The 16,331-nt window shown below is 36.5% G+C and overlaps 1 protein-coding gene across 1 annotated transcript in view; it reads left to right on the forward strand.

Moving 5' to 3' along the window:
• VWA8 (von Willebrand factor A domain containing 8) overlaps window positions 1–16,331 on the forward strand; it is a 100,203-nt gene that overhangs the window by 50,350 nt on the left and 33,522 nt on the right. Inside the window, exons 14-19 of the mRNA XM_062514780.1 lie at window positions 3,811–3,979; window positions 4,277–4,354; window positions 7,352–7,467; window positions 8,402–8,508; window positions 10,417–10,523; window positions 15,152–15,223. Coding sequence (XP_062370764.1) covers window positions 3,811–3,979; window positions 4,277–4,354; window positions 7,352–7,467; window positions 8,402–8,508; window positions 10,417–10,523; window positions 15,152–15,223 — 649 coding nt within the window. The remainder of the gene's footprint in view (window positions 1–3,810; window positions 3,980–4,276; window positions 4,355–7,351; window positions 7,468–8,401; window positions 8,509–10,416; window positions 10,524–15,151; window positions 15,224–16,331) is intronic.

Consider the following 16,331-nt stretch of genomic DNA (forward strand, 5'->3'; position numbering starts at 1 on the left):
TTAAGTTAGCAAATGGTCATAGAACACATTTGGTCATAGAACACATTTACTCCTCTGAGGAAACTAAGTATTCATGTTTATGAGTTTAAGGAGAAGAAAGCTACCCTTGAGAAAGTGACAGATGGTCCTTAAAGATATTTTACATAGAATTAAATTATAGCTGCTGATACCTTATTAATTTAATGATTTCGTGATTAATTTCCCCTGAAAAAGCTCAGAGAGTAAGAGAAAGTTTGTCCAAGTAGTGTGCATATCCAAGATTTCTACAGAGAATTTATTGCATAATCATGAATTACTTCTTGGAGATGGATACTGTAGAGGTAGCACGCAGCCTTACAAATCAAGGAGCAAAGTGTTTGTCTCAGGATGCAGTATTTAACCTGTTTGTGTGAGTATACCCCCTCAACACACACAGATGCTAAGTTCTTGCTGTGGTGAGCAGAAAGGCAGCTATTACAGGAAAATCTAGGAGTAGGTACATAATAGGATAGTTAAAAAACTAAAAGAGGTGTCTCATAATGCATGGGTGGTTTTAATGCCTTGCAGACAGTGGACTATTCTCTGTGTGGTTAGGTTGAAAGGGAATGAACAGTAGATAAGACAAATACGTGAATTTAACAAGCAATATAATTTTTAATTGCTTACATTTTTTAGCTCTTACTTAATTTGTTGTTTAGGGGTTTGGCCTTTTTCCAGTTTAGTGAAATTTAAGATTAAGTAATCTGTTAATGTTAGACTGTGGTGAAATTTAAAAGCAACAGCAAGAAAATGACAATAGGTAATTTTGGTCCTAGTGTTACAGTAATTCTCAACTTACAAAATTTGATAGAAAATGAGACATTTTTTAAAATCATGTTACAGGAAGAGATTACCAAAAATAGTTGATCTTACAAAAAGTGGCATTAGAAGTGCTGTTCTTCACTTTATTTTATTTTATTCTGTTTTTTTTTTATTAGAAGCTTCAGTTGTTTAAAACCGTGGTCAAGAAGATCTTTTCCTAAAATCACCCTGATCAATGTGTGTGATTTTTATTGTAAGAGAAATGGTGGTAATCCTTGGTTGAAATTAAACGGTGATGTCAAAAGAGGTACTCTCATTTTATTTGGAGAGTGCCTTGCTGCCTGTACTGTCAGTAAATGTTTATTAGAGAGAAGGATAGAGACTCTTTGCATGAATCAGTTAACATCAAATCTTCCTACTGTGTTTGAGGCTCATTAATTTAAAATGTGACAAGTTTTTAACAAGACACACTTACTTCATCTTCATCTGTAAAACCCACAAGATTTCTTATCGTGCCAAAGATTTATTTTCTATGAAGTACAGCTCCATGGAGGAGCTCCTCCATATTGTATTCTTTTTGAGACTTGATCTGGAATGTGATGGAACAACTTTGAAGCTCTTCAGTTGTGCTGTGGAAGATAGGAACTTATAGAGCACTGAAGAACTGAGTCATTAATAATACACTTAGCCTGATATTTTCAGCATTGCAAACATCACGCCAAACAATAGGCTTTTGAAGTAGCCAAATAGTTCTATTCATGTTTGCAGCCTGGAAATCTACAGCAGTGATTTTGTCCAAGTCTAGAGAGTATGCCAGTGAATTGGACTGGTATCACCAAGTTAGCTTGCCCTGACTTTGTGTCTCCTCCCACTTCTTTCCATGCCCTCCTCAGCTGTCCCCGCCAAGCCCTTTGAGGGCAGTGACTAGGAGGTGATATAAAAGAAATGTGATTCCTTCACCTGAAAAGTTGTCTCCTTGTGTTCTCTCATGGTATTGCAGAAGGGCCAGAATTTGGTTGATGTCTAGAGGAGGGTTAACTTTTTCCTTAGTAATGTTAGGGAAGGAAAGTCTGAAAGTGTATTTATCCTATGTAAGAAATGTTTTCTTCTATAATAAAGTTGGCTAATGTTCCCAAACCTTATTTTATGCTTAGTGACGGTAACATTCCCATTGGTTCCTCTTTCATGTGATGTTTTCAGACATGTATTTCTATTTTTATCAAGCAGGGAGCAGCTTCCAGGCTTATGACTTTCAGCTGAGAATAACTCATACCACTGCCTTTGTCTGCTTTGATACAAGAGACTGCTTTAATTGCCCTGTTGTATCACAGGTTTATTGTTGTGATGTACAGATGAGCCAGCTATGCTCAGTAGGTTTGTCAATTTGTGTCTTCAGTAATTTGTATGAAAAATGACATGGTAACAGCAATATAAACTGCCTAATCAAATTTCACTTGTTTTTTCCAAATGAACATCCCCTATTTTAATAAGAGCACTGTAAAATTAATTTATGAAAACAGGCCCTTCTTGCACAAAATTGCACTGGCTTTTGTATCTGATGTGTTACTCCATTGTTTCTGCTGCTTCTGGAAAACATCTCAGTTGGTCAAAGCATGGTGCTAATAACACCAGTGTCACAGGTCTGATCTCTGTATGGGTCGTTCACTTAAGAGCTGGACTTGATGATCCTTCTGGGTTGCTTTCAGCTCAGACCACTCACTGATTCTGTGTGATGCTGTGATCTTGCAGGTGTGCTGATTAATGAGTACCAATGAGTGCCCAGTCAGAGGAGGTGAAAATACTACAGAGATTAGGGATACAAAAGATGTAAAGAAGGCAAAGATACCAAAATCCAGGGCAGTAGTCTTTTAGTGCCCTAACATACATTTAAAAGTTGTACATTTAAGTTTGTGTTGCAAGTTCCCATTATCTTCAGTGGAGTCAAGACTTTTAGTTACCAAATCCTCAAGTGAGAACTGGGAAACACTGACTTAAGCTAGGAGGTCAGTTCCATAAATATTTGAAAAACAATAATAGTACCTTTTACAGCCAGGAACAGTGTGTGTTTTTTCACAGGAAGCTGTGGAGGCAGATAGGATGAAGAAGGGAAGTTCAGAACAGTGTTAGAAAAAAATTTTGGATTTTTTCCAAAAAGAAAAATTAAAGCAAATAAAGATCTATCCTGTGATGGTTTTGAAGATATCATTGGGGGTGCTGAAAGAATATGAGAGGGACAGAGTACTGGTTGTGGCTAGACTCTTGTGCTTGGTTTATTTAAGGAGCCAGGATGGTAATTCTGAAGTTCTTGTAAATCTTAATCTTCCACTGGAGATACCTGTCTCCTCATGCTGACTCTAAAATGAGCCAGAGGTGAAGAGATTAATTTGGTCTTTAAAGCATAATTTTCAGGAGTGTTATGAAATTAGACATATTAATCAAAGGACCACAAAGAGCATCTGTAAGGGAATGTTCCTAAACTGTTACTAAATTCACCTCTTCACAGTGTCTAGGCAAATCTCTACAGTGTCATCCTTTCTCTCAGTCTAATTCAGTAAAAGAAGTTACTCAATACTGCAGCTCTGGTAGGTCTTATTTTTTTTCTCTGCATTGCCCATGAGACACCCTGTTCTAGGTAAAGCACATGTAAAAGTCCATGAAATGAGAGAGATGTACCCATTTCAGACATAGTAGTAGACTATGTCTACTATGTACCCCTTTCAGAGATAGACAGCACAGTAGACTGTAGCTTAGTTGGTGATATTTGTCCATCTTGAGGTGTGCAGGTCCTATTGTAGATGAAGAGACTTGGGTGGACTTCTGAGCATTAAAAAATATGTGCAAATTAAAAAAAAATTCAAGTTGCTTTATGCAACCTGTGTCTTTTTTAAAAAAATAAAGTTTCATTGCAAATGATCTGAATATACTATATGTTTCAGTACAATAATTTCTCTTGTTTTCATGTATTGCAAAAATTGAATCTGATATTCATTCCTTCAGCCAGGTAATGCATTTTTAAACTCTTTTTTGCAGGTCAATCTTTCCTATCCATCCTTCTTTCAGATTAGTGGTCATGGCAGAACCTCCTGTCATTGGAAGTAGTACCCAACAATGGCTGGGTCCGGAGTTTTTGACACTCTTTCTTTTTCATAATGTTCAACCTTTAAGCAAGAGTGAAGAAATTGAAGTTATTAAACAAATGGTAAGTACAATCAATACTTTTATATATATATAATACATAATATAAAATATTATATATATTATATATATATAATATAAAATATATTGCTATTTCAGTGTAGCATAAAGGGGCTGATTTTTGAATCTTAGCAATATTCCTGCTTATCTTTTAATGGCATAATTATTATTTTAATATTAAATGCTGCTGTTATAAAAATTACTCATTTGTCATAAAGCAACTGTGGCAACTCTATGCTTATTGCATATGTGGAACTTGGGTATGTTGCAGTAAGAGTAATACTGTTTTTCTTTCAATCAGATTCCAAATGTACCCAATGTTGCTGTGGAAAAGTTGTTGTCAGTAACACACAAGCTTCGGGAGACAAATGATGCCACCGTGAGCCCCCACTTTTTTTTTTTTTTTACTCTTTGAATTTACTATGTCTTGCTATGACTGTCTTAACAAAGGCTAGGTGAAACGTGCTAAGATATACTGTTAAGCTATTGTGTTATTTCAAAGGCTGCCTGATTGGAAAACCGGCCCCAGAAAACCGGCCCCAGAAAGCAGTTGTTGGCAATTGCTGCGCTGTGTACTATAAACTTCTTTGATTTATGATGTATGTATTTGGAATCTCCATAAGTTTTAGGAATTTGCACAAATCCTGGAGAATCAAGAATAGAACACATGTTGTCAGAGATTTTAGGTGCGTGGCTCACAGTGGAACATGCTTTTGAATGTGTATGGGTATAATCACGTATGTTCAGGTATTTTTTTATTACTTTGCTTTAGTAATCGGAAAATTGATGGCTGAAGTTATTGGGGCTTTTTGGGCAATGGGAGCTATGTAGTCATAAAATAACGATGGGCAGCAGCAGGGATTCAGAAAATAGAAAGCTCCAGAACTCCTGGCTGTATTGCTGCTATAGGCTATTCTATTAAAGAAATAATGTCAAGAAAAATAAGTTCTGCTGACAGAGTGACCACAGAATTCTTTAAAAAAACATAGTTAAATCATGGTGAAAAGAAAAATAAATTATTGCTATGGAGGCTAAAACCAGCATTCCTTTGATCTAAGTAAAATGTAAAACATTTTTAGTGGAATCAAGCAGCACCAGCTTAACTGGTAAACAAATTTAATCCTTGTCCTTATTATCCTTATTTTTCATTATTTTAATATGGATAATAGTTTTTATAGTTTTACTATTTAAGAAGCTGAGAGAGACTGTTATGTTCTTTTGATCTTAAAAACGTAAGTAAAAAATTGACTTCTAGGTACATTGTTGGGACAGTTGTTACAATTATCAAGTGAGCTTCCTGTATCTAATGTATAAATATATTGGTTTTGACGTACTTGGAGACATACCATGCTTGAATAGAGCATCACAAAAATCTTTTCCAAATATGTGGATATCTTCAGAATTGTGAAATATCTAAATGAATTAGGTGATACTGAATGTGAAGTGAGACACAGTATGGTTTGAGAGAGGATTCTTGTAGATCAGTGTTGACATGAGACATGTTGGGAATAGCACACCTGTGCAGAGAGATTAAATGTGTGCCTCATGTACATTAGGCTATTTATAGAGTTGTCGAAGTAAATAAGTCTCTGCCAGAGATTGCCCTGAAATACTAACTGTTGTTTAAAGTGAATTTGTTAACAATAGAATACCTGTAGACTGCTCACTCTGTGGGCGTTGTCTGCGTCATTGTAATTGTTTGCTTGATTTACAATAGAATCTGGAGACCAAAATCAAGATCCTGTTGAATTAGATGCCTTACAGATAGATATTTTTTAAAAATTGTCACTAACACGGTTTTGAGTTTATGGTTATTAAATATAAAAAAACCCAAACAAATCGAGAGAAGGAAATTTTATTTACAATACTTTCAACCTCCAGTTGGAAATACTCAGAGGATGTGATATAACTTTTCCTCAATGGTCCTATCCTCTATGGATAGTAAAGATAGAACATTTACCCTTGTCCCTTGCCCTTGCTTCAGGCATGGCTTAGTAGGTCTTGAAGTAACACATGAAATGCCACCATTTACACTGTAGTATCCACAGCACTGGGTTGTAAACTATGGTTGTTCAGAAGGTGCATCACAATCTTCTGTCAGTGAAAGCAGGAGGAGCAGGGGTAGTAATCTTTGCATTTAACCCAATCTAAATAATTCTTGTTCATTGCTCAGAGGTATGCTAAAAAATATTATTCTTTCCTCTCTCATAATTTGAGAGAAATTTTGTGTGATTTCATAGAATTGATTTTTTTTTAATTTAAATGCCTTTTTGTTGAAACTGCTGTTTTTTGGGGGAAGGAATTGGTGTGAAGTAATTTCTCATGCTTAAAAATTAATAAAGGGGAAAAACGGCTTGGAAATTCATTGTGTTGCTTTTCTCTATTTTGTCCCCTGGATTTCAAATGTAAAGATTTTTTCTTCCAACTGAAACAGCATCATATATTAAGACAATTTTAATGCAGTTATAAATCTTAAATAAACTTTTATAAACCCAAACAAAACATTTTGAAATTACCTCATTAAAATATTTCACTTGACCCAGGCAAAACATGGTGTGACTTATCAGATCACTGTCATTGTTGTGTGTTTCCTGCTAAAATAAGGAACCTATTTGTATTAGATACCTTCATCCGGTAGATATAATTATAGAATGATTTCTTTCTCAGTCTTTGGGTCTTTCTTTAAATACATGGTTGTTTGCTTTGTGGTTCTGTTTGTTTGCTTTTTTAAAAATTTTGCTGTGTTTGTTTGAGGTCTGCCTTCCATAGCATTGAATAATTTCTGTAAATCTTTTGCTGAATCATGTCCAGTTTTTAACATTTGTTTTAACATGTAGACAACAGCAAAGGACACAATGTTCCAGTAATGGCCTGCCCAGAAGGCGTGCACAGAGGTGATACAATCTCCCTACTGCTGCCCAGTGTTGTCTTGTTTTTGTGTCTAAAATCCTGCCAGACCTTTTTGCCAGTGTTACATGTGGAGCTTATGTTCAGTCTGTGAAGAGCAGATGAGTTTTTAGCACACTGATCCTTTCACAGTAGCTAACCTGCTTTTTATTGCTGGTATTAATGTTAGAGTTTATATTGCACATGAAATTCAGTTCACAGCACATTTTTCTTCCTGATGCTTGTCATGATATTTTAAGGCTAATCTTTTGATGACATAATGATTTCCATGATAGTGACTTACTGCAAAAAATACAGAATTGCAGGCCTGCCTATTAAATTGCACGAATTGCTGTGGAAGGTGCAAAGAATCTATGAATCAGGAGAAAAGTTGAAATTATTCCTTTTGGATTACGTTTTTCCCCTGACTTGTTCACTCTGAATCCCTCACACAGATTAAATAATTAAACTACCCTGTATTTTTTGACAGGCACAGTCGCTGGCCTCGTTTTTATCTACTCGACAGCTGTTGCGAATTTGTCGCCGACTGTCACAGCATCCAGATGAAAGCCTTTATGATGCTGTTAATAAAGCCTGCCTTTCCAGGTAGAACTGCTAGTTTTGGTGGAAGTTCAAGAGCTTCTTGGTCAGTTGCCAACATGCAAGATAGCTTTTAATGTGTTTTAGTAAATTCTTGCTCCTTGAAGTTGGTAATTTATTATGAAATATTTCTGTGGTATTCTCAAACCTAGAAAGTAAGTAGAAGGGGCTTGTTATGCTTTTCCCATCTTTATGAAGATAAGTCATTCATCATTACATTATATAAACTAGGTCACCATTATCAGCATTGCTGCACTGTCTAAAAACACTCAAAGCAGAGCCATATTAATGTCTAATTTGACCTATGTTTCATTGAAACTTAGTTTCACTTGTAAAAGCTGTATCTAGAAAAGTTGTAAGGGCTTTGTTTGCTTTGGGATTTTGTTTGCGTGTTTTGGTTTGTTTGGGCTTTTGTAGTTTGTGGATTTATTGGGGTTTTATCCTCTTTTCAAAAGAAAGCAAGTTATTAACAAAAGGTTTGGAAATCTGAAAGGGACTAGTTCTAGACACCTCAGAGCTTACTCTTTCTCTCCGGAATCTGAGATCCAAGTGAATTGAGTAATGAGAAAAGGTATTTCCAAAAAGCAATGGTTTCTGTTTTGGCTTTTATTTGCAATAGAATGACATTACATGCCACCCTACATTACAACCCTATTGCAATAGTTGATTACACTGAAGACTTTTAAAAAGAGTGCACCACCACAAGTGTAGTTCATTGCCTAAGGAAGAAACTCAATTCCTCTCCTTGGGGAGAGGTGAAATGTGGAAGGCTTTTTGTGAAAGGAATAGACATTCAGGGTTTGGAGGTGCAAGTGAATCTTCATTTTAGATTTTAGATTACAGATACATTAGATTTAGATTTTAGATTACAGAAAATACTGAAAACTTCAAAAAGAAAAACCCTTAAAATACAACCTCTCTATTATTCTCCTTCTTTTAGATTTTTACCAAACCTCGCCAGATCAGCTTTACATAAAAATCTGCAGGATTCTGGTATTGAAACAATTCCAGAGGACACAGAGAAACTAGAGGGAAAAGATTACACATGTAAGCTTCTGCTACTTTTTTTTTCCTGCTCTGCATGAATGTCATGCAGTTTGCTGGACATATAAAGGTGTATTAGTTATCCTCAAAATTAAATGTAATTTGCTTCAGTTATGTCTCTGACTTTGTTCTATCAGAATGTGTTGCTGCTCTCAGTATGTTTTATTGTCTGCTGTTCCCTGCTCATGGAATTTTATTTTCCATCATGTTTAAGCGTTTCTCAGTCTATAAGATCAATGGTCTCAGGCTTTTAGTGCTGCTTTTTCATTTCTTTTCATCACTGATCGCTAGTCCTCTGTACAGTTACAGCCTTGGTTTGATCTTAACATTTCTCTGTTCTGTTTTTTTACCATTTCTTCTTTCTCTCCCATGTTAAAATCACTTTTTTTTTTTTTTAGATTCTTGTAGAAGTTTTGTGCTATCATTTGCTTTCATTCTGGCATACATTCTTTGTTATTCTCTTTATTCTCTTTAAATTGCTGTAGTAGTTGCATGTCACCTTTATCGAACAGGTCTTTTTTCTTTGTCTTATCCAGCTTATACTCATTTGTAGTGGCCTTCAGGGTTGTGCATATATTTCTGCTTCTGCCATTTTTTTCACTTCTTTCTCATTCCTGTATGACCCCCTTCATGCTACCTATATATCTTTCCATATCATCTTTCAGGCAGCATACTGTGAGCAATTTGCCATTTTCCATTCACTACGTTTTTCCTTTTCTCCGACTCACCAGTGATATCTCTGCGCTTGTTCTTCTGTACCTTTGTTACCAGTTTTGAGATGTATTAGATTTCTGAATTTTTACTGTTAGATCTTTGCAGTGGTAAACGCATCTTTGGTTTTAATTCATGTGGATTCTATTCTTATGGATTTATTTATTTGTGTGTATATAGAAGTACATATGTAGATACCAATATATTAATGGGTATATAGTTTCTATTATATGCAGATTAATATGTGTATATAACTATATACAAATATCTGTGCAGTCATACATATATACATATATATCTATGTATTATCATATCTCTTATTCACATTTTATATATATATGAAAAACTATGTATGCAAAATAATTTGAACTCTTGCCAGTTATGTGATGCTACCTGCTTATTTTTTTTTTTTGGTCTGGATACATCCCTTGAATTTTGTTTCATGCCATAAAGGCAAACAGCTAAAAACATCTGTCTAGAATATTTTCAGTTTTAGACTATGCCACATTCAGAAATTAGTAGCAAAAAAAAGATTATTTTTATTGCATATGTTATTATTTACACTTATTTTTTATTTTCCTAAGTACTGAATTTATGTTATTTTTATCTAAGAAATATTTTAATGTACTTTTTCTCTCAGAGCTGTAGTTGAGGGATATTTCAACTATGCAGTGCTGAAAGGGAGAATCAGCAATGGCTCTGTACTGTTGGGGTGGGTATGCTCCCCCTCTCAGCTGAGCACCCACACAGCTGCGTGTCACCTCACCTTTGCGCCTCACTCCACAGTGGGGCAGTGACAGGACAACAGAAGAATGGAAGTGTGAAATCTTGTGGGTTGAGAAAATGTAGCCTTAAAAGTACTGGTGATGTTCCAGTAATACATGAGAGTGTGAAATTAGACCAAGGCAGTGGTGGCAATTTCTGATGTTTCTTATGGTCCTTTTCCTGTAAGATCACCTTTTGATCACTTATTGTAATACACTTCTTTACAGTTTTAAAGAGAATTCAAATTCATGATAATTCAACCTTTTGTAAATTGATACTCTTCCAAGTGTTCTCTTTCTTTAGAAATAAGTTACTACAAACCACAGTCTTGTTAAAATTGATAAATCATTACTGGCAAATGTTGGGTATTGATTGCATGCCTGCTTAGAACATGTTGTAAGAAATACATTTGCTTGTTTCCTGAAAAATGACTAGGTGAAATAAAAAACGGGATTCTGAAGATAGGGTCTGTGACCATGCCAATTTATAACCCATCAGAGAAAATGAAAGTGCCAGATGTTTTGTTTTATGAAAATGCACAAGTAAGTACAAATATCTTGACTTCTGAGTTACAAAAGTTTGTTGAATGTGTACTAATGGGTATGCTCATGTGTAGTAAATAATGTACTAACTAAATTTTAAGGATATATTTCTGAACTAGTTTCTTCAGTCTTAAATTTTTCTCATAGCTTTTGGTGGTCAATTCAGACGTGTTCATCCCCATTTGAAGAGATTATAACAATTCTGTTGAACATTTTATTTATGTTTATTGCTGCTGGACTGGTCCTTAGGGCTGGATTGTAGATTGCTTCCTGAGACTGTGTTTTACAGGCCTGTTGCATAAAGTTGTACCTCCCTGGGGTGGGTTGACCTTGGCTAAACTCCAGGTGCTCACCAAGCCCCTCTATCATTCCCCCTTCCCAGCTGGACAGGGGGAGAAAAAGTAAACTGGAAAGCAACTCATAGGTTGAGATAAGGCAGTTTATTAAGTAAAAGCAAAAGTTTGTGTGTGCACAATCAAAAAGAAAAACGTACAATTTAATTCTCTACTTCCCAGCAGCAAGTGATGTTCAGCTACTTCCCAGGAAGCAGAGCTTCAGCACATGTGGTGATTGCTTAGGAAGGAAAACACTGTAAATAACAAATGCCCCCACTCCTACTCCTCTTCTTAGCTTTTGTATCTGAGTTGATGTCATATGGTATGGAATATACCTGTGGGCCAGCTTGCCTAGCTCTTTCCCCTCTCAGGATCTTGCCCACCCCAGACTACTGATGGGGTGGAAATGCTGGGGAGACAGTGCTGATGCCGTGCCAGCCCTGCTCAGCAGGAGCCAAAGGTGTGTTATCAGCACCTCTCCAGCTACAGTGCAAGGCACAGCACTGAGGGCTGCTAGGGGAAAATGAACTCATAGTATCATAGAATACGCTGAATTAAAGGGGCTCAGAAAGATCATTGAGCCCAACTCCTGGCCCGGCATAGGACCATTCCCAAGAATAACATATATCAGAGAGCATTGCCCAAACACTTCTTGAACTCTGTCAGGCTGGTGCTGTGACCACTTCTTTGGGAAGTCTGTTTCAGTGCCCAGCCATCTTCCAGAACCTTTTCCTGATATCCAACCTAAACCTCCCCTGACAACTTCAGGCCATTCCCTTGGGTCCTGTCACTGGTCATGAGAGGGAAGAGATCAGTGCCTGCCCTTCCTCTTCCCCTCACAGGGAAGTTGTAACTGCAATGGGGTCTCCTCTCAGTCTCCTCCCAGGCTGAACAGACCAAGGGACCTCAGCTGCTCCTCACACAGCTTCCCCTCAAGGCCTTTCACCATCCTCTTTGCCCTCCTCTGGGCACTCTCTAACACTTTAATGTCTCTCTTACATTGTGGCACCCCAAACTGCCCCCAGCACTGGAGGTGAGGTTGCCCCAGCTCAGAGCAGAGCAGGACAATCCCCTCCCTTGCCCGGCTGTGATGCTGTGCCTGATGCACCCCAGGACAGGGCTGGCCCTCCTGGCTGCCAGGGCACTTCATGCCCATGTTCAACTTGCCATTGACCAGGACTGCCAGGTCCCTTTCCATGGCACTGCTCTCCAGACTCTCATTCCCCAGTCTGTCTGTATATCCAGGGCTGCCCCATCCCGGGTGCAGAATCCAGCACTTGCCCTTGTTGAATGTCATAGGGTTGGTGATTGCCCAGCCCTCTGATTTGTCCAGGTCTCTCTACAGGGCATCCCTGACCTCAAGGGAGTCAACAACTCCTCCCGGTTTTGTATCATCTGCAAACTTGCTTATTATGCCTTCCTGCACTTTAGTGTCTCTTCCAGGTCATTTATGAAGATGCTGAAGAGCACAAGGCTGAAGTTGGAGCCCTGTGGACCCCCACTACTGACTAATGTCCCCCCATTGAATATAACCCTTCATGCCCAACCCCTGAAACAGCTCTTTCTCAGCCAGGCACAATACTCATTAGAATTAATAATGCATGTTTGAATAGCAAGGAGAAAAAGAACTTAATAAATTAAATATTATAGTTATTATTTCTTTTAAGCAGTTTCACTTATTAATTAGACCTTAGCATCAATTAGTTCATAGTAGTAGTAAAGAGTTAGTGAATACAAGGGGAAAGAAGAGCTTTGTGACTGTGGGATTTTTGATTTCTGTTTCTCCGGCACCCCTTTTGTAGAGCAGCTTTCATCTCTATCTAACGTGGAAGCCTCAAAACTGTCAGCCAAAGGTGACATCTCTTAGGAAGAGATTTACTCTCTTGGTAACTTTTAGAATATTCTTCTACTGAAAGGCAACTAATACCGTGATCTTGTGAAATACTTTGCTTTTAGGGGCCTGGAATGGGTTTCCATACTTTCCTAGTTTTTTTTCATACCTCACAATTTTGCCCCAGAAAGACTACGGTACATGGGTATCACTTAATTAAAGGTAATGACAAGTGATGCAAGGGGAACAGATGATGGAGTTCTTAATCTTCCCTACTAATATTTCATGTTAGATTTTGTTCTGTGCTGCCATTTTCATAAAGCACATAATTTGTGTCTGTTGGAAATGAAATCCTGAGTTCTCCTAGCACTTAACACCTGCATTTATTTTTCTACCTTCTTGCTTATATATTCAGAAAACTGTAGACAAGTGTTCAGATTTTATTAAGGGAACCTCTGTTAAATCTGTTGCAGAGAATGATCTGCTCTGTATCTCTCCTTGAATAGTTATGCTTGCTAAATGCTGAAGGAAACAGCAACCAAATACCAGTCAGGATAGGTGTTCGACTTTGTAAATGAGTTCTACTCTTATCTTTTGTATTGCTACTTTTTAGTTTGTGCTGTAATGATCATTTAACAAAACCTGCTGGATAACAAATTCGATTTGAGTTTAGTGCAGAGCTTCATTACCTAAAAGCTACAGAAATAAACTGAAAACAGAGAAAAAGATATGTTCTCAGCCCTTTTCAGTGCTGCACAGTGTAATGAAACATAGATTTTTGTCATTGTATGTTCGGTCTTGAAACAATTCACATTAGAATGAAATTTAATATTGCCATGGAACATTGCTGTTGGTCCACAACAGGCGGCATAGGGATGAGAATAATTTTTTTTAGGTAACATGCCAAATGCCATTTTTAAACAAGGCACTGGGGAACATGGTTTAATAAAAGTGACAAATGTGTCTACTTACAAGTCCTTTGCATCAATAGCTAATATTAAATGTCTGCATGCATCAACATACAATGCTAATTTAAGTCCTGGTGCAAAAAAAGAACCAGCAAAAGAAGTATCAATACATAGTATTTCTTATGGGTAATCTGCTTTGCAGGGGAGACAAAATGTATGCATATTTGTTCAATTTCAGATAAAAAAAGTCATCAAAAGGATGTATTTCTGCCTTTGCAGTAAAATTTTAAAATGTAATCTGTGTGTGTGGTAAACTGACTTCCTAGAATTTCTTCTGTATCTGGTCACATTTATTCTCAGTTATAAATTTCTAGTGTATACGCATGCAAAAAATAGAATATTTTGCCTTGAAGTGCTCTCCTTAAATTGTGTGTTGAGTATCCAATAGTCTTTTGAAATGCCTGGTTAGGATTTCAGGGTATTATGCTGTCTTTACATGAATTTCTTTCCCCACCCCCAGCCTGTTCTTGAGAGATTTGGAAATTTAAACTATCCTTCACATAAAAACTGAAGGTTTCTGTGCTCAGAAATTAGAAACAAGCTCCTAATTTTTAATTTTTATTTTAATCAAGTACTAGAGATGAGATGTTAAAATGTTTATTTAAAGGCAATCATTCATTTCTCTAAGTAGGTTGGCTGACCTACTTACGGATGACCTATTTTTACTAGATACAGTGGAGAAATATACACGACTTTATTGCGAGTAAAGTAGTCTGCATTGCCACATTATCCTGAAATCCTTTCTATCCTTTTAAACAAATCATTTGTGAGAAGTGAGATAAGGTTAAATTATATACAGTCTGTGTTAGCTTTTATGATATTGGATACATGTAAAAATATACCTCCAGCATTTTGGCTTCAATTAGGCACATATGAACTAATAATTAATAAAAATTGTACAGTTATGCACATATTGTAAGACACATGTAAACACTTTTAGATTTGAGCATGCATTTTCCTATATTTGTTTTTCTTGAAAATAAACTTTAAATAGAACAGGAAAAATATATTTGTTATTAAGTTAGACCCAGTGTTTACTGTTTAATAAAATATACGTGTATAATTAACGTATGTCTTTTATTCACTCTTTGGTTTATGTAATGTTCTGCTATTGTAATCTTTCTGTAATGTTCTGCTACTAATATTGCTGGAAAATTGGCACAAACTGAAAGAAAGTTCTTACACTCTGGGTGACAAGCATTCAACTAGGCTAAAAGGAAGTATACAAGGAATGATTACAGAGAATTAAAAATATTTAGGGAAATCAGGTGCCCACAATGAGTTTGAGCAGAGGATGTAAATGCTTCTTTGTTCTAGTCACTGAATATATTGGCTGAGAGGCTATTGCTATGAAATAAGTAGCTGTAAATATAAAGTTCAAAAATATTTGGCCACAAATCCTTGAAGTTACATTCCTGTTGTACCACTGTCATTAGTGAATGCATATACTTGAGAGCATAAAATCAAGTGAAAATTGTGGTTCTGTTTCTGTAGCATATGATGGTAATGGAAGATATGCTCAAGGACTTCCTGCTGGGAGAACATCTTCTTTTAGTTGGCAACCAGGTGAGTTAAATATTTCTTGCAATGCATGGAACAAACTCATTATTCAATAATGAAATTAAATCTGTTTTGCTGCTTTGTAATTGCATTCATTTCTGCTACTGAGATATTTGGCCTGTTTTTCAATTCCTTATTTAACAGTGTCCAGGGCTTTTATGGGCACACATTTGTGGAAAATGTAAACGCCGTAAATGTGTTTTATGTCTGTCAGAGTAAAAAGCCAAGGCATTAATCATAGAATAATCTGAGTTGCAATGGACCCACAAGGATTATCAAAGTACAACTCCTGGTCCTGCAAAGGACCATCCTCAGGAATCACATGCTGTGCCTCAGAGTGTTGACCAAATGCTTCTGGAACTCTGTCAGGCCTTACCACTTCCTTGGAAAGCGTGTTCCAGTGCCCAAACACCCTCTGGGTGAAAAACCTTCTTCTGATATCCAATCTAAACCTCTCCTGACACAGTAATAGCTATATGTAACATCATTATCATTAAAATCTTCAATTAATGGCTTTGGTTATCCTTCTTGACTATGTATGAAACCTTTCCTTTAAAATCACCAGGGGTAGGTAAGAGGTGTAGACTTCAGTTTTACTTAAATCTTATTGATAGCTAAATATTTTTTTTCTCTAAAAGAGTAACAGACTTGTATAGTTCTTTGGCTAGTATCTTTGCTGATCAATATTTTATTGGTGAGGTTGTTTTTTTCCCCAAAAAAGTAATCTCCCCTTTAGTTTAGCTGTCCCTTAGCAAGGATACAATAATTTTTTAGTAGATGTTTCTCTTTTTGTTTTGTGTTAGTCTTTAGCAATGTCTTTAGCAATCTAACCAACATGGCAATGAGCATAGAGTGCTAATTATTATTAATGTGCGTATATTGAGGTATAGTCTCATCTGTTGAGCATCCTTGTTGTCAACTAGAATTTATAAAGATGGTGTATTTGAAACCTCTGTAGACTTTTGATGTATAATGCCATTTTCTCCAAAAGGTTAAATCTTTTCATAAATGGAAATTGATCTATTTCATAAATGGAACAAGATCTATTTATTCAATTTCATAAACAATGCTGTCTCTGCCTGCTTCCAAGCTGATGTTGAAAATGTTACGTAGT

This window comes from Cinclus cinclus, chromosome 2, assembly GCF_963662255.1.
Source record: "Cinclus cinclus chromosome 2, bCinCin1.1, whole genome shotgun sequence".
NCBI classification, from domain to species: domain Eukaryota; kingdom Metazoa; phylum Chordata; class Aves; order Passeriformes; family Cinclidae; genus Cinclus; species Cinclus cinclus.